This window comes from Nothobranchius furzeri, chromosome 13 (genome assembly GCF_043380555.1).
Source record: "Nothobranchius furzeri strain GRZ-AD chromosome 13, NfurGRZ-RIMD1, whole genome shotgun sequence".
NCBI lineage: Eukaryota > Metazoa > Chordata > Actinopteri > Cyprinodontiformes > Nothobranchiidae > Nothobranchius > Nothobranchius furzeri.
The window spans coordinates 57,398,987-57,422,512 of NC_091753.1; the positions used below are offsets into that span (position 1 = coordinate 57,398,987).

The 23,526-nt window shown below is 42.6% G+C and overlaps 1 protein-coding gene across 1 annotated transcript; it reads left to right on the top strand.

Annotated features, from left to right (window-relative positions):
- The first annotated feature begins 6,794 nt into the window (after positions 1–6,794).
- capns1b (calpain, small subunit 1 b) lies at positions 6,795–22,968 on the top strand. Its single transcript, XM_015950804.3, has 11 exons — positions 6,795–6,907; positions 9,929–9,987; positions 10,088–10,124; positions 14,629–14,721; positions 18,083–18,140; positions 18,299–18,363; positions 19,883–19,951; positions 20,038–20,116; positions 20,199–20,315; positions 20,523–20,581; positions 22,636–22,968. Exons 2-11 carry the CDS (start codon positions 9,941–9,943, stop codon positions 22,660–22,662), a joined length of 651 nt encoding a protein of 216 aa, XP_015806290.1. The 5' UTR covers positions 6,795–6,907; positions 9,929–9,940; the 3' UTR covers positions 22,663–22,968.
- Positions 22,969–23,526: the final 558 nt, after the last annotated feature.

Consider the following 23,526-nt stretch of genomic DNA (forward strand, 5'->3'; position numbering starts at 1 on the left):
ACACAAAAGGCCAGAGACCCAATCAAACAACTACAGTTATAAATATGAATGAAAACTTATCAATAAACATTTATTTATCAATGTATTTATATTGTATTTTAAATGGTTACATGTCTGTCCTATTGTGGTGCTTTTTATTGGTGTACACCGCTTTGTTTGTCCATTTTGGTCACGTGAAAGCGCTTTATAAATAAAGTTGATTTGATTTGATTTATTTAAACAATAAATGCATATCCATGTTATTAGAATTGTGTGCCCCTTTATGAAGAATCATAATATCTATTTAATATTTTGGATATGGCGCTGTTATCCCCCAATTCCTTTGTATTGAGTTCATTGACAGTAAAAGCTTTTGATTCAATTCAGAAAAAAGAGCCTGTTGAGAAATCCTTTCCTATTTGTTATTCAGAAAAATCATAATAGAATGTGTGCATAGAAAAAATATTAAAGAACTTGAGAAATAATCACAATTTCTTCTACTTTTAAGATAGGAAAGAACCATCACTGTTGAAGCTATTTAGTTTATTACAGGCTTAAGTTATAGCCTAGTTTATTTTATGCTAAAGTTAATTTGTTTGTTTTGCATTATGTTTTTTATTTATTATTTTGGCTAATTAGTCTATTGTTTATTGGTCAGGTGTGGGTGATTATTTGCATAAATAGGTCAGGATGGGTGGAGCAGCGAGGGGACATGGTTTTTTACCACAGAGACAGTGAGGACGCAAAACATCTGTGCTCTTGCTTCTTGTGTGACTAAACCACCAAACACAATTTTGGCATGGACATTGTTTGATTTAAAATCTTTTTACCCGTGTGTAAAGCCTAACCCTTGACGTAGCCCAGTGGCCATTTGAAAGTATTTGATTATTTTTTGTTTAAGTTTTATGGACAAATAGCCACTAATCACGTTTTTGAAGCAGTAAAAAATATTATTAATGATTTAATCTAGTGTAAAATTTAAGAAATAGTCACAAAGTATGAAATTGGGAAAGCGTTATTTATTCAGGATGAAACAAAATAGTAATAGAATACTATTTATTTAGCACTTATTTTTATATTTGGTTTGTCAACACGTCCTGAACATTATTTCAGAGCTCTATAGTCAAAGCAGATATCTAGTAGCTGCTGTAGACCCGCGGTGCTCGGACTTAGAACCACTGAGTCATCTGCATACATCAGATGATTTGTGACATCATCACCAGCTGTGCAACCATTCCTGCTGGCCTTTGACCCTCTGGAGGCAGGCAGGTTAAAACCTACCTACCGGGTTACTCCACATATGTTTTTCATGAGCATTTTTTAACTCAGAAGTGAAGGACTTAGTTCAGAGGGTTAACCTCACTGATGGGTCATCCATGTGCAGGTTAAAAAGAAGGGGGGGGGGGGGGGGTACAACTCCTCCTTGTCTGTCTCCATGGCTCTGAGATACTGTTGCCCCATTTTACCTGTTGCTGACCATACCAATAAACCAGGATGCATACAATGTATTTTGGGACACCTCTTTGCAGAAGCTTTATGAATAGTTTCCTATGGTTAACTCCATCAAAGGCCTTAGATGCATCCATGAAGCACATAGAGACTGAGGAGTTCTGGTTTCTGTATTTGGTCACGATCTCCTTTACAGCATATGTACATGTCTGTACCAAGCAGACTTTTGACTTGCTGATTTTGGTAAATCAAACATGTTTGGACCAGCCTGGCTTGCCAGACTCGCCCTCTTTTTTCTACAGAGGACCCAAAAGGAAGGCATGGCTGGCCAGGCTATGCTGGGACAGGCTGCACGATTAACCTGATGTTTGACCACCAGGTGGCAGTAAGCTGAAAACAGTTGCGTTGCAGTTCTAAAATCAACCACCGGAGGGCAGTAAGAACTAACTCAGCCGTGGGTGTCGTTAAGTTGTCTGGAAATATGGAAATATATAAATAAAGCAAACCAAAAACCAGACGTGAAAGGAAGAATACTCGAGTGACATTTTGTCCTCAACCCTGACCTCTCTCTCTCTCTCTCTCTCTCTCTCTCTCTCTCTCTCTCTCTCTCTCTCTCTCTCTCTCTCCCCCCTCTATCTCTCTCTCTCTCTCCCTCTGTGTGTGTGTGTGTGTGTGTGTGTGTGTGTGTGTGTGTGTGTGTGTGTGTGTGTGTGTGAGGGAGATAGGTGTGTTTATGTTCAGTGTTTGATTGCAGTCAGCCACTTCCTAGTTGTAGCCACTAGGGGGCAGCAAGGAAACAATAAATGAAAAATTAAATGTTAAAATAAAACAAAATATTTATGGAAGGAAACTAAAGCTTAATTTCTACATCCAGTACATACTTTTACATAAACCATAAAATTTTTTAATTCAGAAAAAACAGTTAAAATGCAAAACGTAATTTATTCAGCTGTTTTGTTCCAGGTTGATAAATGTAGTCCTGTGAGATTTTAACATGTATTCTGTATCTGTCTCAGATTATGTTTTTTTGTCTGATTTTAAAAATAATTTCTCAGATATGAAAAAGTTCCAAACAATCCAGACAGAAATGTCCAAAATTAGATATAGGAGAGTGAGATCAAACAAAGCTAGAAAGAGTGAAAGCAGAATTAATAACTCAAAATGGGAAAGAAGTGTTTAATGAAACTGACACTAACATAGAATATGAAGCATTTCTGCTCATCTTCAAATCACTGGATAATAAATATTGTCCAACTATACAAGAGAAAGAACATTATAGAGCAAAAGCACGGATGACTAAAAGTCCACAAAATGCATGTAAGAAAAATAATACATTACATATGTATTTTATAAAACATAGAATGAAGGAAGCAGAAGATTAATATAAAGCATATAAAAATTAATGTGTTAATATTATGAGAAATGTAAGAAAGATTATTATGAAAATCAATTAGAAAATAAAAATAATATTATGCTTTAAATAAAAATATTAGGATTAGGTCCAAAAGTTAAAATTACCCTCTATATTTATGGAAAACGAGGTGATTATGCACGACATGAATGATGTGGTACAGGAGTTTAATTATTACTTTGTATGTGGGACCAAAACTGGCTGAAAAACTTTGTACTCCTCAGTTAGAGGGGGGGGGGGGGGGGGGGGGGCTGAGGACCTAAAAGAAATCAACCCAGCTTCTATGTAACAGAGAGGGGAGTGGGTTAGGGTTATGGCATAATATAAACGTGTCTTTGATGAAGAAGGTTACAGGGCTTATTGTGCAGCCACTGACATGTTTGAAATTTGTCCTTCACAGCTGCTTATTTCCATGTAAAATGGAAACGGCTAAGGTTGTTCCATTATACAAAGAGGGAGACAATAAGCAGTTCACTAATTATAGACCGGTTTCATTATTATCACAATTTTCAAAAATTTTAGAAAAGTTATTTGTCAATAGACTGGATGAATTCAGTTAAAATCATAATCTGTTATCAAACAGTCAGTAAGGGTTCAGAACAAATAGATCTACATCAATGGAAATGGTTGAAGACATCACTAGTCCTATAGATAAGAGGGAATATGCAGTTGGACTATTTGTAGAAATCAATTTGTACAAATAAATAATTATGAGTCAGCACTGCTTAGTAGCAATTGTGGGGTACCACAGGGGTCAGTTTTGGGTCCAAAGCAATTTATTTTATATATTAATGATTTGTGTGAGGTTTCCAAAGCATTAAAATGTGTTTTATTTACAGGTGATACAATTTTTTTGCTTCGGGAGAGAATTTGCAGGATCTTTGTAAGTTAGTAACAACAAAAATGGCTGAACTGAAGGTTTGATTTGAATAGATTATCATTAAACTTTAACTAAACGCCTCTGTCAGTGCGCCCCAGGGCAGCTGTGGCTACATCGTAGCTCATCACCATCAGTGTGTGAATGTGTGTGTGAATGGATGAATGATACACTGTAGTGTAAAGCGCTTTGGAGTCCTTACTCTGAGAGGCGCTATACAAGTGCGGGTCATTTATCATTTATCAATATAAACTAAAGTTATGTTGTTTGGAAAACACACACATATGACAATAACTATAAATGATATTATTATAGAAAGAGTGTATGAAAATAAATTTCTGGATCTAATCCTTGATCACTAATTATGTTGGAAACCTCACATAAAATATGTTAAAGGAAATAGCACTGAGCGGGGTGTTGGGAACAGTAAGGCACTGTACTGTACTGCACACTGAAATGTGGGGAAACATCCATAAAACCACCCTATAAGCACTTTGCATGTTACAAAAACGAGCCGGTTGGTCAGTCACGTGAGATGTAATGAACACACAAATAGCTTGTTTATAAAATTACAAACCTTAAAGTTCAAAGATTTGATAGAATTTAGGACGGCATTATTTATGTACAAAGTAAATAAAAAAATACTGCCTGAAAATGTTCAAAAACTGTGTGCAGAAAGACAAAAAATAAATATAAACAAGGTGGATATAATTTGAGAAGTGAATGAAATGTGAAGCAGCATTATGCGCAAACGAAATTGAAAAGTATGTGTATTTTAATTAGTGGAGTTATTTTACGGAATAGTCTTGAGGAAAGAATCAAAGAAAGTTTAAATATTCAATTAAAATTAATATTCAAAGATACTTTATTAATCCCAGAGGGAAATTAGAGTTTCAGTACACACAGTTCAGAGATCAGACATACATGGGCACATGACAAGAATTGGTGACTGCGGTCATTCACAACCCGAGTCGCGCTACCTTAACAGAGATCAGAGGGTTTACATGAGGATTGGTTCAGGTGGAGGGAAAAAAGGCACTTCAGAGTTACCCTTTCTGCTATGCAAAAAACACCTCAGACAGAAATGCAGCAGACTTCAGACGTTACACAACATCAGTGTCCACTAGGTGGGGGAGTAGGGTTGGGGACTCTCACATCAGTGCGTGCTGGACAGGGGAGGAGGTCGTTGGGTTTTAGAGAGCACAGTGACTCCTGGAATGATTCAGCGGCCTTCGGTCGCAGTCCCTCCCAGGCTGGGATAGGGAGACAGAGTTGCCATGGCGACGGCAGCATTCCACATTTTTTCTGAGGGGGAAGTACTCGCTTCAGCCTCACAGGCTCAAGGGCACGAGATTCAGATAAGAACTTGTTTTGGGGCCAGACAGAGATAATTTCCTCTCTGTCTTAAAGTTCCGTTGGTCCTCAACCTCTCTTAATCCAATAATTGGTGTAAATTAATCTATCCTAATTTGTGCTGATTCGTCAACTTTCTCCTTAATCAAATCCACCTTCTGTGCCAGAGTCTGAATTCCAGCCAAAGTTCCAGGCTTACGACTCATCTCAACAATTATGTGAGTCTGTGAATTCACAGCGTGGTGTAATCCATCCCTGAGCTCCGGGATTAAGCCAATATTCCTCAACAGCTCGGTAATTGTCTGGTAAGCCAGATAACCTCCCAGGCCAAAAAGCAGGAAACCTGACACCAACACCACGGATATCCAGACGTCTTCAGAATCCTCCACAGACAGTTGAGATAAGCAGATCAGGTTCCGCTGTTTCCAGGAGTCCATGATGTGTCCAGCTGGCTCTGTCCCAGAGGGGCACCCGGGAGCCCCTTCTCCCATTCTCACTGTTGAAAAAATGTTGTCAATCGCGTTGAGAGACCAACTGACCCGGTCCATTTTAATAATTTCCAGTTTCCAGAAAAAATGCAGAAGCGCCGTACAACCAAAGACAGACAAAGAGCCTTGGGGATAAGACAGGGAGGAGAGGAGGAATAAAGCGTCTGAACTCTCCAAGAGCCGGAAGAACAAGAACAAATATAGTGCAATTTAAGTAATTATATAAAGAATTAATTTTTTCCAGATATTGACAAGAGGATCACTAATCTGTATATGTACTAGTGATAATATAAATTAATGTTGTTGTAATTGATGTTGATACTTTTGACTTGTTATATTCTGATGTTTAAAATGTTTTAAGTATGAGTAAATTGATTTAGGGAAAGGTGAAATAAGCATTGCTTCTTCTTTTTCCTTTTCGAACAACTATGGTTGTGATAAGTTATCGACGTTGGAAATTATTGTATGTATTGTTTTATTTGTTTGAAATAAAAAGAGAAAAAAAAGACAAAGAAAGAGATCAGCATGCAGCAGGTGTGGTTCTGTTGGAACACCAAACAGGTCCGTCAGCACCCTGCAGGGCACACCTCACATGAACCAAACCAACATGTTTAAATACTTGTGCTTCAGAATCTGCTGTGAATAAGTGACAGCGGAAATTGTTACTTAACGATTTTTATCAGATTCATAAATCACAATCAAGTATTAAAAAGATCAAACTGAGTACATGAAAGTTTTTTAAACACCTGTATTATTATTTATTATTATTATTATTATTATTATTATTATTATTATTATTATTATTATTATTATTATTATTATTATTATTTCAGGATGAGTTCCCAGCAGAAAAACAAAGACTCAACAGTTGTGCAGATGGAATATTTCTACTTACTATTAAAAAGTATAATTTATTAAACATTCTGATTTTCGCCTCTTTGCTGTATTTATCCTGTCAGCTGAATCTATTTTACTCGTAAAAATAGAAAAACCAGAAACGAAAAATAAAAATAAATAAAAGAATGATTTAGGTCAGAATATTCACAAGAAAATGTCTGTGACATTAAAATAAATGTGTTCAATTTAATTATTTTGATGTAAAGATTGATGTTGCGTTTGTGGAGTCACGAATCTGTAAGAGCCAGATTATTCTGTTGAGCCTGAACGCATCACCGGTTCAGAAGGCGTCAGAAGGCGTAGACCTGGAGGTCCCCCCACCCCGCCCCCCACCCACCCCCGCGCGTGCGTGTGTGTCGTGGGCGGGGCTGGAGGTTTTAAACAGTGGAACTTTTCTCCGCTCCGGTCCGTCCGTCTGTCCCGCTCCGTCTCGTCTCATCAGAAAACTCCTCTGTGAGTATAATAAACGCTTCCGGTTTACTCTGATAGACTCTAGATGTTGTTTTTGTTGTTTTGTTGTTCTGCTGAAGCCTGACACAGATAACCAGAAGGTCTGCAGGTCGCCACACCCGCGGGTGGAAACACGACGCAGTTCGGTCACAAACCCTGGAACAGAAAAATTCTTATTTCCAAGGGCGTCAGTTTGTTTTCAGAATGGCTGGGGACAATAACCATACACTTGAGTGGGGTTTAAAAATTGCTGGGGACAATAAAGAAGGCTAGCACAGGGGTCGGCAATCCGCGGCTCTGGAGCCGCATGCGGCTCTTCCATCCATCTGATGCAACTCTCTGTGCTTGTAAAATAATAAATGGATATTTAAATAAAATGCTTTATATTTTACTGCATTAATTTTACACCTGTATGCCAATTCTAAATGTAGATTGTCTGCGTAAACCTGAACAGGTCCAACCCGGTCTGCGGTGGTTGACCGGTCACGCTTGTGCGTAATCATATGGGCACTTTATGAGCTGAAGAGGATGTGAGATTCTGGGCTTCTCCTCAGACGGCTCCTGGATGTGTCGCCACATTGGAGACAGGAACAAGCACTATTCAGCCAAAGTTTATAATCAGGGAACATTTTCTAAGTGACAAGTCTCTCTGAGAGACAGGGTTTGGAAAACTCTCGCTTCAGTGGGAGGAATCTTCCCGCATGCGCACTGCATGGTTCTCTGCGTGGCTCTAGGGTTAATCAAGTTTAATTGTTTCTCTTTGCAACAATCTTCACAGGAAGGCAAAACAGTTAAACGGCAGGTTACATATATTTCCATTTGACTGTTTATTTTGACAGATGAACTCAAGGATGTTGCTCTGTTTGAAAAAATTACCCCGACGCCCTTTGATGCGCATGGATGAGCTGACATTTTAATCGTTAACGCACATCGCGGAGGTAAAATATTCCCATCAGAACATCAGAGCTCTTTATACTGGACACTGTGTTCAGCGCGGCTCGGAGCGCCCACGGTGGACAGTGAGCTGAAGATCTGGGGTTCCAGCGCAGTGCAGAACCACGCGCATGCGATGATTTCCTCCCACTGAAATAGTCTGGAAACCCGGTCTCTCTGAGGGATGTGTCACTTGGAAAGTGTTCTTTTTATGAAATTATGAAACTTTGGCTGAACAGCGCTTGTTCCCGTCTCTAATATGGAGACGCATGAAGCGTAGAGACATTTGATCACGCACAAAGTTTATGTGGAGCAGAGGCGGTTGGGCCACGGCAGGTGGAACGTTCCTAGCCTACATGAAGTGAAACTGTTTAATTGTAACATTAATATGTTACTGGACACGCTGGTCTGGTTGGTTAGACCAGTGTTTGAAGTGGAAAACACACACACACACACACACACACACACACACACACACACACACACACACACACACACACACACCAATTAAAATAATGCTGATAGCGTGGACTAGAAGACAGGTGATGGTTTACGTATTTAAATGATGATCAGGCTGCTGTAAAATGTAATCTCCAGACACATCCAGACACAATTATCCTCTATTCTTTCTCTAGTTGCTCTGCTCTTGTCTGGGCTGATCAGCTGATGGTGCGCGCGCGCCTAACTAGCGGCTGATGCACATTTTATGCATTTGGAGAGGTGGACTGGATGCTTTGCGTTTACTGGAAGATGGTCCACTTAACGCACGGGTGTAGACTACATATTAATGACAAATGAATGAAAATTAAATTGTGAGTTTTTACTTCATATTTTAGTAATAAAAATGACGGGGGAACACATTTATGACGTCTTTTAAACGAAATTTTCTAGCGCGACCTGCCTGCTTCACTTAAGTCACTGCTTATGAAGGTCCGTCCAAAATTACCGTGGGAAACGGGTAATAATGGTTCTTTGATGGGAACAGGTTGCCGACCCCTGGTATAAGATCTGAGCTGGTAAAACAAAAATCCTCATCAGCAGGCGTTTTTGAAAGTGGGGGGGACACAGCTGCCAATCACAAATTTTGCCGGGGACATGTCCCCGGCGTCCCCGGTTAAAATGACGCCTATGCTTATTTCTGACCCAGATCTGAGGTGTTAGGCAGCAAATTCAGGCAAAGCAGAGTCATGTGGCCTAGTTTTAGTATTTAGTCCTAAATAAGAGCCAGACAGCTTCAGATAAAAGCCTTATAAAGATTTCAAATCATCATTAATATTACTGTATTTTCATTCCCATGAAGGATCAGCTGATGTCGTCCTTATAAAATAAAAACAATTTCATCCAGTCTGACCTGTAAACTCAGTCATTTCTGTCTCTCTCTGTCCTAAGAAATAAAATACAACAATCAACATGAAATAAACTTTGTTTTATTTAATCTGATTTGGATAAAAAACAAAAACAGTAAAAATAAAGAAAAATGTGAGATTTTGGGTAACAACAAACCCATTCAAGCACAAATGGCTTCTCATTGATGGTTAGAGTGCACTATATGACGTAACAGCTTGACATACAATGCAGCTCATTGCTGCTGCAGATCCAACTGTTCCTCAGCTGATGAACTGATGGATCTTTAATCTCCAGCGAGTTCTTCTGTTGCTCTGAAGCCGGTCCTTTTGTTTGATGTAGGGAACTTCCCTTCGTCCTGTTTTACAGCAGCTGAATGGAAAGTTCTGCTGCTCCAGGAGGACCAGCGGTGGCCGTAAGGCTGGAGATGGTGCTCCGTAGTTCTGTTCTGGGAGGGTCTTTCTGTGGACTCACCTGGTACCAGAACATTTTCAGAGGAACATTGTTACCCCTAAATCATTGAAAAAAACTAACTAAAGGGATGAGCCAGATAAAGAACACGTTAACTGGGACATTCATGGATCTTGGAAAATATTGTTCAGGTTTCAAGATATGAAACTATTAAATAAGATCTTTTGTTTTTTTTTCTTCTGCTTTAAATGCTGATTGAAGTTAGTTTTTTCCTGCTTTGAGTTCAAATTTATCATTTTATTATTTTAAAACATTTGTTTTGTCTCTGCTTTTCAGACTGTCGGTAAAATGTTTCTCACTAAAGGTTTAATCGGAGGCATTTTGAACGTTGTGAGGTGAGCAGCATGTTCTCCTTACGCCAACGCCTGCTAACAGTTTCCATGCACTTCCAGTGTTAGTGCTAAGCTAACAGCTTCCTGTTTCTCCCTCCAACAGCAACTTCGACCCGTCTCAATTCAAGCCTTCACCCCCGGTAAGTACCGACCTCGGAGAGCCTGCTGAAGCTGAAACCCGGATCAGAACTCACCACAAACTTCACTCTGCTCATCCTTTTACTCGCTGTCGGATTTTTACATTTATCAATCAATCAATCAATCAAATTTTATTTGTAGAGCACCTTCCACAACGTTATCGGAAGCCCAAGGTGCTGAACAGCATCATCATAAGAAAAACATTCCCAGTACATGGGCATAAAAGCAAGATAAAAACATAAAATCATAAAATATCAAGCAAACACTATTACAAATAAAGAGAGATAACGGAAATAAGACTAATCGATCAAAAACAAATGGTGGACAAAATAAAATCAAGCATCTGGGTTAAAAAGAAGAAGAATTAAAACCATAATGTCAGGGCAATTAAAAGAACCCTAGCGCTAAAACGCAATCAAATAAAAATGAGTCTTTAAACGAGACTTAAAGACTTGAAGGGACGGTGCCTGCCTAATGCTCAGTGGCAATTCGTTCCACAGAGTTGGAGCCAGATCAGAAAAAGCACGACAACCCCTCGATCGATATTTCGACCGGGGGACAACCAGAAGTTCCTGCTCGGCTGAGCGAAGAGACCGAGACGGAGCATACCTCTGCAAAAGTGCAGTAATGTACGAGGGGGCACTGCCCTGGAGGGCCTTATAAACGAGAGTTAAGATTTTAAACTTAGCTCGATATTGCACCGGGAGCCAGTGCAGAGCAGGCAGCACTGGGGTAATGTGCTCTCGACATCTAGTACCTGTCAGGAACCTAGCCACAGAGTTCTGCCACAGAGTTATTTATTTATATAAATAATCCACAATCAAAGTACTCTCCAAACGCGTCACAAAAACCCCAAAGATCTATCATCGATCGTAGACGTGTGTAAACGTAAACCGAGAGTCTTCACCTTGCTGTTGAAAAGTGAAGCCATTAGACCCACCTACAGGAGCAGCCATGTTGGTTTTTGGAGGGTATTTATTTTTTTAAAGAAGTTGCACTGTTGACCGAGTTAAATCCGTTAAATGTTCAAGGCCGTTCTTTTTTTAAATTAGTTTGTTTTCTTTGTCTTCATGCTATTTTCCACTTTTACGTTCAGGCTACGATGATTGTTAGGGTTAGGGGCTCGAGACACGGGAGGCGACAAACGACCGCGATCAGCGAAATTTGTCGCTGTCGCTTTTATTACCTGACACACGGGAGGCGACCCGCGGCAGCGGCAAAGCCGTCTACGCGTTCTGTTCCATGGCGAAGTCGACTTCCGTTGTTTTGTTTGGCTGTGTCAGGTTGGAGGTAATTAAGGTTATTTAAGCGGTTCTGAGTTAATAAAGCAGTAGATATGATGTTTCACAAGGTGCTGCTAGAGTTATGTGAAATCTTACTTCTGATTTTACTATAAAACATAATAATAATCAACTTCTCCTCCATGTTTGTTCGGAGGTGTACGGAGCATCCTGTCCGCTCATTGGTCAGTGAATGAAACCTACATTGATTGGTCCTCGTCCGAGCGACAGCGATGAAAAGTTGAAAATGTTTCAACTTTCTGGGATCGCGTCGCTGGGTCGCCTGTGCACGACACGTGCACGAGCGCAAAATTTCACACGCACGTTTCACTTGGTAGGAGGGAGACCCGCGATTATCGCTTTGTCGCGCACGTCTCATTGAAAATGAATGGAGGAGAGGCGATGTCCCCTCCGGTGTGTCGAGCTCATTAATTAGGGTTCCAGAAAGAATGGCAGACGTCTGGATTTCATTACTGATCAAAAGAAGAAAAATAAACAGTTCGACTTCTGTATTTGAAAAGAAATCAACAAAGTTCGAGTGGCAAAAAAAAAAAGAAATCTTATGAAAAGAATCGCACAAAATCTGTCCATCCAATCAGAATTTTTGTTTAATTTTACTCCAGTCCTCGGATGTGCCTTCACTCAGCATCGGTGCTAAGGATGACCTGGATTTCGGGTTAACTCATTCACTGCCAGCGTTTCTCATCATTTTTACTGATTTTTTTAAGAGTCACAGGACGTTGCGCGCTAGGATGACGTCGACGCCAAAACAACCAAAACAAAGTGGAGACTCACCTCTTGCATCAGGAAGAATCCGCGCGTTTCGAGCGTTATCCGTTCTTTCATAATCCGTTGTTGAATTGTGATCGGCAGAAGCTTTTCCGGTTCGCGCCTCACTTTTTTTTTAACAGCAACGGCCCAAAACGATCTCCTAACACATGAATTTTCTGCTTCCCGATCACGTGACGTGTGACGTATGTGGATGAAGATCGGCTTTAGAGCTGTGATGTTTGTTCACACGGTGCGGGGGCTCGTCCGACGCTCACACAGTAAAAAAATGCAAATCAAATCAAATCAAATCAACTTTATTTATAGAGCGCTTTCACATGGCCAGAATGGACAAACAAAGCGCTGTACAATAATAAAATGCAACACAATAGGACAGAGATATGACCATTAAAATACATTAATAAATCCATTAAAATACACTAAGAAATCCCTGTAAAATACCGTAATAAATCCTATAAAAATACAATAAGAAATCCATTTTAAAATACAGTACAAAAACCTGAGTGCCAGTTCACATTCCATATCCGGCCTACTTCCCCCAACTTCAACGTCCAAAAGCCAGCGAGAACAGATGTGTTTTCAGTCTTCCTTTAAAGGTTTCTTATGACTTGGCCTGTTTTACATCAGCTGGCAGCTCATTCCAGAGACTTGGTCCAAGTACTGAAAAAGCTCGACTACCACGAGACTTCAGGCTGTACCTAGGCACAGTTAGTAATCTCTGGTCAGCTGACCTAAGGGAACGCACCGGGACATGCTGGTGGATGACATCGGAAAGATATTTTGGAGCCCCTGTGTTTAACGCCTTAAACACAAACAGGAGGATCTTAAACATGATGCGATAAAAAACAGGGAGCCAATGCAAGGCACGTAGGACTGGTGTTATATGTTCAGACCTCCTGGTAGATGTTAACAACCGGGCTGCAGAGTTCTGAACCGCCTGGAGGCGTGCTACTGGAGCTTGTCTAAGCCCCGCAAATAGCGAATTACAATAATCCAGCCTGCAGGTAACAAAGGCATGGATTACAGTTTCCAAATGATTATGGGACAGAAAAGGCTTAATTTTCGCAATGCGGCGTAGATGAAAAAAGCAAGATCTCACAACACTGTTCACCTGAGCATCAAATCTGAGATCTGCGTCCAGTTTTACCCCTAAGTTAGAGACCACCGCCTTCTGATGCGGTGCCAGAGTGGCAAAATCAAGCCCTTGGGCACCTCCTGGGGTCTTTGGTGGCGTGAACAGAATAACTTCAGTCTTGTGTTCGTTGAAACACTGAAAGTTCTGAGCCAGCCATTGCTTGATGTCCTCAAGGCAGTCCAACAGAGGTTGAATGGTGCATAAACAAGTCGTCATTTGCAGTGAATGAGTTAATGCCAAAACAAAAATTAGATTCTAATAATTAAAATCTTTAATCAATACGAGTCTGCCCAAACTAGTATCAGGTCACAGGTATCTGTATCAGCGGTCAGAAGCAGAATCGGTGCATCTCGCATACAAACCCATGAAACGAGTTGTGCAAAAATCAACTCTGCTGGTTTCAAACATGCTTTTCTATATTGTTTCTTTTCCGTCAATCAAAAAGCTTTTTGAGTCCAAACTCTAAAGGATGGTTTATGCTTGATGTGTCCGCGAGGTTTGCGCGGCTCCGCGCGGCGAAATTGCGTCATTTTAACAACCACGCCCCTCCACCGCGCCTCCTCACGACCCAAACTTTCCGCACCGCGCACCTAGGGAATGTTCTAACCACGCGGACAGTCAAACGCGGAAAAACATGGCAGACTGGCAAGAACTAGTATGGCAGAGGTTGGTAAATACAGACATTTGTATGATTCAGCTCTCAGAGATCACCGTGATCAACATGTTGTTAATAATTCTTGGAGAGAAATAGCTCGCACTGTCGGAAAAGACGAGGACGCTGTTAAAAATGCTGGAATGCCATGTTGTAAACAGTAATTTCTACTTCTACTATGGTGTAGTGTTGGATGCATGCCGTAGAGCTCCATGCTGCCCCCTACAGTTTGGGAGAATATTGGCTCACCGCAGAGACAAGCCGCATGAACCATAAACGCTGCGAGTTGTGAAGCGCGTTCCATCCGCGAGCCGCATCACCAAGCGGAAAGTGAATGCGTCAAGCCTAAACCAAGCTTAAAACAGCCTTCAGCCTGTTTGTGTGTGTAGCCAGACCCTTAAGTCAGACTTAAACCCTGACAGGTTTACAAAAAGAGCTTCCTTCAGCTTGTTGTAGGAGAAACTCGAAGATTTGAGTTTGTTTTCATCGATCCTAATTATAATAATTAGTATTAATCAGTAAATATTTACCAAAAAGCTTCACAAAGTCTTCGCTCTAGTATTTTTCTGGCTGAATCTAAAGTTTGGATGAATAAATAAGCCTTGTGAGGATGAGATGAATCAACAGAAGCTTCTTCTGTGTTTCTGCAGCCGCCTCCTCGCCCTCCCCTGCAGCGCGCCGAGGCGCATGAAAGCGACGAGGAGAAACAGTTCCGCAGAGTTTTCCAACAGCTGGCTGGAGACGTGAGTTCAAACGTCGTCTTTTCCCCTCGCGGAGCTCCGCTCCAACACCTCCAGGGTCTGGGTCGGATCTGCACCTCCTAGTCTCGCATCCAAACGCGGGCTGTGGTCTGATCCGTAATCACAGGAAAATGAATTGTTCACATCAGTGGGTTTTCTAAAGTGGAGCCAGTCAGACAGATTTAACCCTTTATGACCCAAAACCGCAGAAACGGAAACATTGGGTCTCCTTTATGGCAAGCCAACAGGCCACGAATCAAAGATAAATAAAGAAATATTTCTTTTGATCACGTTTGTGTTATGTGAGCATCTCATGTGCGATATTTCGCGGGTCCATTTTGTCATTTGAAAAGTCCCATGATGGAAAGAACCCTAACCCTGTTGAACTTTATGCTTTTTTATTGCAGATTTTTAGGATTAGATGAACCCAATCTGGTGATTTAAGGAAAATCCTTGCAAATATTTAGCATTTGGAATCATCTTATTTCTGCTGCGGTTGTCCTCAGAGCTCAGCTGTTCGGTTTTGGTTTGTGTTGGGAGCCGGCTCCTCGCTCTTGTCTCGTCCTGCAGCAGGTTAATCTGGTTAATCCAGGCTGAACGTGGGGTTTGTTTCTGAACGCGGTTCCTATAGGAGGTGATCACACCTGTCTACCTGCTGACTCCACCCCTTACCTCAGGGTTTCTCTCGGAGTCCAGTTCTTCATTCCATCAGACCAGTTCTGCAGCCAGAGCCTTCATCACTAGATAAATAAACCCCTCATCATCATCATCAGAAGAACTGGGCCAGGAGATAGATTCTGGTTCTGAGTGCTTATGATCAGATGTTAGGAGACTCTCACAGTTGGTTTGTGATGAATGATTTCATCTGATCTCATCCTGGAAGCTTCACTGAGCAAATGAACCTCGGAGCTGCAGACACGTTGATCATTAAGGTTTTTAATGACCTGCACTGAGAAGTAAGACGGTTCAGGCCGAAAGGGCAGAGTTCACTGTGAGGTTCTGGCCCGTCTGGAACGTTTTTCTTTCTCCGTCCTCCTTCAGAAGCTTCTTGTGTCTGAAGGGGAAGCATGAAGCTGCAGGGCGTTTCAGTCTGCTCTGCATTCCTGTCGTCTTTTCACAGGGCAGCGCTGTGTGTGCGTGTGTGTGCGTGTGTGTGCGTGTGTGTGTGTGTGTGCGTGCGTGTGTGTAAGAGAGAGGGAGAGAGTCACCAGGGTGTGTCCACCTGTTAAACCAGCTCTTACTGGGTGGATTTACTCTAAAAGAAACAGCCCGGCGATGATGGTGATGATGAGGATGGTGAAGTTAAAGATGAATCTCACCTGTCTGAGACGTAGGTGGGTGGGGCCAGGTGAGAGGGGTTAAGGACTGACTCCTGGTCCAGGTACCAGCTGGTTTTGGTTCATGTTTAGAGGTGTAGAACCAAACTGGGACACAGCAGCTTGTGATGCGTTTAATTCACCCCCAACCACGGTGGCACAGGAGTTAAGAGCTCGCCCCGTGATCGGAAGGTTGCAGGTTCGAGCCCCGCTCAGTCTGTCGCTGTCGTTGTGTCCTTGGGCAAGACGCTTAACCCACCTTGCCTGCTGGTGGTGGTCGAGGGACCGGTGGCGCCAGTGCTCGGCAGCCTCGCCTCTGTCAGTGCGCCCCAGGGCAGCTGTGGCTACATCGTAGCTCATCACCACCAGTGTGTGAATGGGTGAATGACTGGTTGTGTTGTAAAGCGCCTTGGGGGGTTCCAGGTCTCTAGAAGGCGCTCTATCAAATACAGGCCATTTACCATTTACCATGACATGTAGTCACCAAGTCACACGTTTCTGTTAAACATCAATGTGGGGAAAAAGTCTGAGCTCCAAACCTTCTCAAGTCTCTTAGGAAGCGGTAGAAAAAGCTCAGATTGTCTACGTTCCAGCTCAGGAGGAATCCGTTCTATTTGGCAGCAACAGTAAATCTGAGGCTCAGAGTCAGAAATGGGATGAAAATAAAAGCGAGAGAGAAGGAAACGGTGTGAGTCGCGCTCGGTTCTGGTGTGACACCCCCTGTTTGTGGGACTTCCCCAGAACCGCTCTGATGTTTTTATTCCACTGAACTCTGAGATGATGAAGGAAACATGCAGCAGCAGCTCAACAGGTTGAGCGGGTTGTCCAGTAATCGGAAGGTTGCAGGTTCGATCCCGGCTCCGGACACTTAACCCACGTTGCCTGCTGGTGGTGGTCGGAGGGACCGGTGGCGCCAGTGCTCGGCAGCCTCGCCTCTGTCAGTGCCCCCAGGGCAGCTGTGGCTACATCGTAGCTCATCCCCACCAGTGTGTGTGAATGGATGAATGATACACTGTAGTGTAAAGCACTTTGGAGTCCTTTCTCTGAGAGGCGCTATACAAGTGCGGGTCATTTATCATTTTACTGTCGGATTTAAAGGTGCGCTTCACTGAAAAAAATGTTTAAAATGATTATTTTTGATTATAATCAGTTACTGAGTGTGTCATGCAGGTTTAACATGAAAATAGTCTCCTACACCTACCTCCTGCAGTAGCTTCTGATAGAAAACAGACGGTGAAACTCTAGGATTAGAAAATCTTGACAGATCTACGTCACCCTGTCACTAACATTCATGGATTCATCCATCTGGACTCACGACGGGGAAAGCTGTTGTTGGTTTAGCGTCCAGGAAACCGCAGAGACCGTCTCTGGAGCTAACCGTTAGCATTAGCAACTCCACCACACAGCAGAACCCCTCCAGGATTGTTTATTTGTGGAGATAAAACATCAACGCAGCAGAGCAAACGGAGTCAATGGTAGAGTCCTGTTGCTGTTAGCCAATCAGAGGAGAGATGTTCAAACATCGGGCAATCAGACTCCAAAACCTGCCGTGTGAAGCTCAGCTGTGACGTGTGCAACTTTTAGGTCAGAGAAATGGAGCACATGTGTAAATTCAATTCATAAATACTTTATTAATCCCAGAGGGAAACTGATTGCTGTAGTAGCTCAGAATAATAATAATAATCAAGTCATCAAAGAGTTGTCGTATATTACAATGGCTGTTGGCAGGAAGGATCTCCAGTAGCGGTCAGTGTTGCAGCCAAACTGAAGAAGCCTCTGACTGAAGAGGACGCTCAGGGTTGTCCATCATTTTCTTGATTCTCTGGAGAATCCTTCTTCGCACTAACTCCTCCAATGTGCTCCCGACAACCACGTACAAGGCCTTCATTCCTACCAGACCACTGCAAATATATTGATTAAATGATTTCCCCACATCTTTAAACATCCGGCGTGTCACTGAGGAGTTAAGCTCCAGAGGGAGCTTTGATTCTGGGTCCGAGAGCAGGTTGGAGTGAAATCCATCCGTTTCCCGGTTTGTGTTTGAACAGGACTTGGAGGTGAGCCCCAAAGAGCTGATGGACATCTTGAACAAGGTCGTGTCCAAACGTGAGCCAAACACGTTTATATTTTATCCTCTCCTCCTCGATCACTGCTTCAGATCAAATTCATAAAGATTTTCTTGATTTTTTTCTTGTTTGTTTTATAAATATATAGTTTGTTCAGAAATGTGTTGACTGTAATTTTTTGATGTTCTTACCTGACAGACGGGAGCCTGAAGACTGACGGATTCACCATAGAGTCCTGCAAGAGCATGGTTGCTGTCATGGACGTATCCTCCGCCCCCGAATAAATTAGTATAAACATAAAAGTAGAACCGTGATCACGGAGGCCGCATTAAAGGGGACAAAGAATCTAAACCAACATTTTCTTGTTGTTTGTGACTAAAAACAGCTTGGGGGGTCAAAAGTAGCACGCCAAAAAGTCAAATCTGTGTGTGACCTACTTTTTATGTAAATTAGAAAGTTTAAAAATAATAGAGAAAAACTTCTTTTCTGAGAAACTTCTCATGAAAACGTCACAATGTGGAGGAGCCCTTCCTCCTCCAATCTGCAGTCTCCAGTGACTGAGGCCTTCTGGTTTAAACCAACCAATCAGCAAGCAGCTCACTAGCATATTCATTTCCTGGCCAAGTGGGAGGAGTAAACGGCTCTTTTCACAGCAAGGCTGACTTGGGGGGTCTTGGGTGGCTTGTATCAGGGCTCCTGGGACAGTTGAAAGCCAAAATTCCTGTTAGGCCGGGCGGACACTGTGCGACTTTTTCACTCGCAGCGTTCAGCTTCAGCTCAAACTGTACGACTTCCTCACAGGGCTGATCTCACGAGTCATGTGCTCACACTGCGACCCAGTTCTCGGATGCGACCTGACTGCTCACACTGTACGTCTGGTAGCAACACGTCGGACCTAAAAATATGCTAAAAATAGCAGTTTTTACTCAACACATCAGACTTTTTTGTCTTGTTTTGCCTGTTGTCCTTCGGGAGTGCTGCAGGAGGACACACAGGGATTTATGGGGGTTGGATGAGGAAAACGAAATAAAGAAAGTAAATCTGTGTTTTGTGATCAGTTTAATTTGACATGAACACGACAAACACGCTTTCTTGACAATCTTTGTGAGTAAAACAATGTGTAGAAATAGAAATGAACAGCGTGTGTTATTAGGGAAATAGCGGGCGAGCGGTGTTGATGCAGGATTGCGCATGCGCCATGAGCGGTTCTGGTACTTTTTGGGTCGCAGCGCCGCTTCAACAGTGCGATACCCTCACGAGGGACGAGCAAAATATTAAACACGCCAGAAGTTTGTCTGAGCTCACGATTGCTGATCGGCAGCTGGTCACGTGGTGTTAATCGCCTCTCGTAACCCCCTGTACACTCACACACGACGCTCAGCGCAAAACTCGCCCCGATCTCGTGGATTCTCGCACGAGTGGAAAATCGGCTCAGAAAACTGAAAAAGTCGCACAGTGTACGCCCGGCTTAGGCCTAGCGGACACTGCGACTTTTTCACTCGCAGCGTTCAGCTTCAGCTCAAACTGTGCAACTTCCTCGCAGGGCAGATCTCACGAGCCATGTGCTCACACTGCACGACCCGGTTCTCGGATGCGACCTGACGGCTCACACTGCACGTCTGGTAGCAACACGTCGGCCCTAAAAAATATGCTGTGTCCGCCCAGCTTTAGAGAGATTCAAAGCGGTGCTGATAAACTGCACTCTTTGTCCCCTTTAACATTAAAACACCGGGGTGTCCAGCACTTGTTCCTGAGTTTGACCTTTGACCCGACGCCCTGCAGAGCGACACCACAGGAAAACTGGGCTTCCATGAGTTTAAATACCTCTGGAACAACATCAAGAGATGGCAGGTTGGGTCTTTTAACCTAAGTTGCTGTGATATCGTTGAAGACTGGTTTTCTGTGACGTTTGTGTGTAAACGTATTTATTTGTCTAGGGAGTTTATTTAAAGCACGACAGCGACCATTCAGGTACGATCAGCTCCTCTGAGCTGCCAAGAGCCTTCAAGGATGCAGGTAAGAAGAAAAGCTGCTCCATCTGAGTGTTTATGAAGAATCTGAAAGGTTCTGGTTGACCTCAGGAGGGTTCTGCTCGCAGGTTTCCCCGTCAACGACGATCTCTACAAGCTGATTATCCGTCGCTACTGTGATGAGAACGGCAGCCTGGACTTTGATAATTTCATCGGCTGCCTGGTGCGACTAGACGCCATGTGCAGTGAGTTCCTCCTCCTGCTCTCGTCTCCGCATTAATGCCATTCTTCACAAAATAAAATCTCTTATTCAGATGCTTTTGATTAATTCTGTTTTACTTGGATTTTTATTTTCCTCCAGAGACTTAAAATCACTTGCGATGCTTCTGTAAAAGAAGGTTTTAAACCTGAAACATATCAGGTGCGGTAAATGTTGCGTTTGTGTTTTTCAGGAGCATTTAAAACTCTGGATAAGGAGAACAAGGGCACCATCTCTCTGGACATCAAGGAGGTCATTCACTGTTAATTTTGATCTTATTTGCACTCAAATGTGTTTTTTTTCTCCTGGTTTCTTACTAACTTCAGAACGTTTTTCTTCCATTTGGTGATATTTTTGTCTCATCTAAACAGAGTGAGCTGGTAAATTCACCTGTTTTTGGTCTTTTCCAGTTCTTTCTCTGCAGGGTTTTCCCACCACGACTTTAGAGAGTCACACCGTTGTAAAGAATGAATGAATGCATTTAAAATGCATGTTTTAGTTCTGTGTAACATGAGAAAATAAGTAGGGTAAAATCCTTTGTGATTTAATCTAAAAATGGCCAGGAAATGAAGACAAACGGCTATGAGGAGAAATAGAAATATTCAGAGAAGACAAGGTGTCTGAGGAAATAAAGAAAAAACGACGAGATTCTATTTTTAAAGAAGAAAGTGTCATTTCTACCAGGCGCTTCACAAAAGCAAAAAATGTAAAAGAATAAAAAAGCATTTAGAAAACGTTTAAAAATATATTTAAAATGAGCAAAAATAGGCAATTGTGATTTAAAAATGTAAAGAAAGAGAGAGAGTGAACAGGAAAGAGGGAAATCAGTGGATCCTGAGGAAGGTGGAATAGGTGGGGAGAGCAGAATAAAGAGAGAGAGGTGAAGAAGGTCATACAAAAGCCAGCTTGAACAAGTGAGTCTTCAGCTGCTTTTTAAAGGAGACCACTGAGTCCACTGATCTCAGGCTCAGGGGGAGAGAGGTCCAGAGTCTGGGGGCCACAGCAGCAAATGATCTGTCACCTTTGACCTTTAGCCTGGTGCTGCACAACCAGTAGGCTTTGATCACTGGACCTCAGGGACCTGCTGGGGGTGTAGGGACTAAGAAGATCACCAATGTAAGATGGTGCTTGTCCATGTAAGGCCCTATAGACCAGAACCAGGATCTTGAAATGAACCCTGAAGTTGACTGGCAGCCAGTGAAGCTGGAGGAGAAGCGGGGTGATGTGGGTGTGTTTGGAGGACTTGGTCAGAAGCCGAGCACAGGCGTTCTGAACCACCTGTAGACGGTTCAGGGAGGTTCTGCGCAGACACGTGAAAAGAGAGTTACAGTAGTCTAAGCGTGAGGAGATGAAGGTGTGGAGAACTGTCTCAAGTTCAGAGCGGGACAGAATGGGACTCAGCTTAGCAACGTTCCTGAGATGGAAGAAGGAAGAGCCAACAAGAGAACTGACATGAGAATCCAGGGTGAGAGCTGGGTCAAAGGTCACACCAAGATTCCTGACAGAAGGTTTGGTGTGAGAAGCAAGCTGACCAAGAGAGTCTCTGACTTTGGGAACCAGCTTGTCTGGGGCACAGATGAGGATCTCAGTCTTATCTTCATTCAGCTGAAGAAAGCTCCCACCATCCAGGTTTTGATAGAGTCTAAGCAGGTGTGTAACAGCTGCAGCTTAGACATCTCATGGGGCTTAAAGGAGATGTACAGTTGGATGTCATCTGCATAAAGATGGTAGGAGATTCCTTTGAAGGAGCTCAGGATGTGCTGAAGAGGAAGCAGATAGAGGAAACCCAGAGGAGGGACCGGTTCCCACTGCTCTTTATGGATTACGTCCTATATATGCGACTATAGATTCTCCCCAAGACCCATAGACAGAGCTCAGGTGTGGGCCGGTTTATACGGCTGTCTTTCAAACTGTCTTCCCGTGGTTTTGGACTTCAGCCAACAGGACGTACACACCGCAATGGATGTCGGTCAACAAGGCAGTCTTCCATACTCTGAAAAAGACGCAAAAACATCCTTTTTGTAAAGAAAGGACCGAAGTACGTCCATCTGCTCTTGACCCAAGTCTAAATAGTCCAGAGTTGTTTCAAACATGCCGTTGCCATCTTTGTTGTTTCACTGTTGCAGCACTGGTGCTAATCCCGCCCACCAATGCGATAGAGTGCGGTGATTGGCCAGACCAGACTGTTCAGGCCTGCTGAGTCTCCAACAGAGCGTGGCTAGACCGACCTGCAGTCTGTGTACATGTAGGCTAGCAGACTTTCATAACGACGATCAGAAACTGACTCGATCTTTTCTGTCTTTCAGTGGCTGGAGCTGACGATGTATTCATGAGCCGAGGAAGAAGAGCGGTTTCTCGAACATCTCACTTCTTCTCACATCATCTCTACTTGTTTCTGTAAACTCAGCATATTCTTGTGAATGGGACCACACAATTACGGCGCTACTTAGCAAAAATGAGGTGAAACTGGGACCAGACTGGAGCTGAGGCACCGCTGGTATCCTGCCTCCAGGTGGCGCTGCAGCCTTCCCCATGCACAAATATCTACTTTTAAAGTATTTTTGTTTTTCTCATCATTGATATCAGTTAAAAGACTCTTGTGTGTTCAAAAGAATAAAGTGACAGAACTGAAATAAAAATACTTTGTTTATATTTTTCTGCCAGATGAGCGAAATGTGCTCAGAATTTAATTTATTACAGAAACAAACTTCTGTTCAGTTATTTAAGGGAACCCGCCAGAGATGTAGCTTAATAAATAAACAATACTAATCCTAGAGATCTGAGAACATCTCAAAGATCCTTCAGAGGTTTTGTTCAGATAAAACGAGTTTAAAGCTTCGACAGGAAGTTGATTTAAAGTGTCAAATGTTGAAACTTTCAAAACAAAGTTAACTTTTTCAGTTCGATCCGACGTACCTGCTCCAACCAGAATCAAACCAGAACGACATATTTGGAATTTAAAAAGTTACCCGACAAATCCAATAATTACTGGAAAACACCGAGTATTGAAATCTGAATCTAAACTTGCATTCACACTAGAGTCCGACCGATATGGGTTTTTAAAGCATTGTGCTGCCGATATCTAAAGCCGATTATTAAGGCCAACACACACACACACACACACACACACACACACACACACACACATTTTAGCAGCACATTGATTGTGAAAGACGACACTCCCTGTGTGCAAGATA

Bases quoted from the DNA above. Each gene is read 5' to 3' on its own strand.
- capns1b (XM_015950804.3), top strand. From the start codon at position 9,941: ATGTTTCTCACTAAAGGTTTAATCGGAGGCATTTTGAACGTTGTGAG. The intron at 18,141-18,298 runs GTGAGCCAAACA...CTTACCTGACAG, and splicing joins GAACAAGGTCGTGTCCAAAC to ACGGGAGCCTGAAGACTGAC. The intron at 20,316-20,522 runs GTGAGTTCCTCC...TGTGTTTTTCAG, and splicing joins GCGACTAGACGCCATGTGCA to GAGCATTTAAAACTCTGGAT.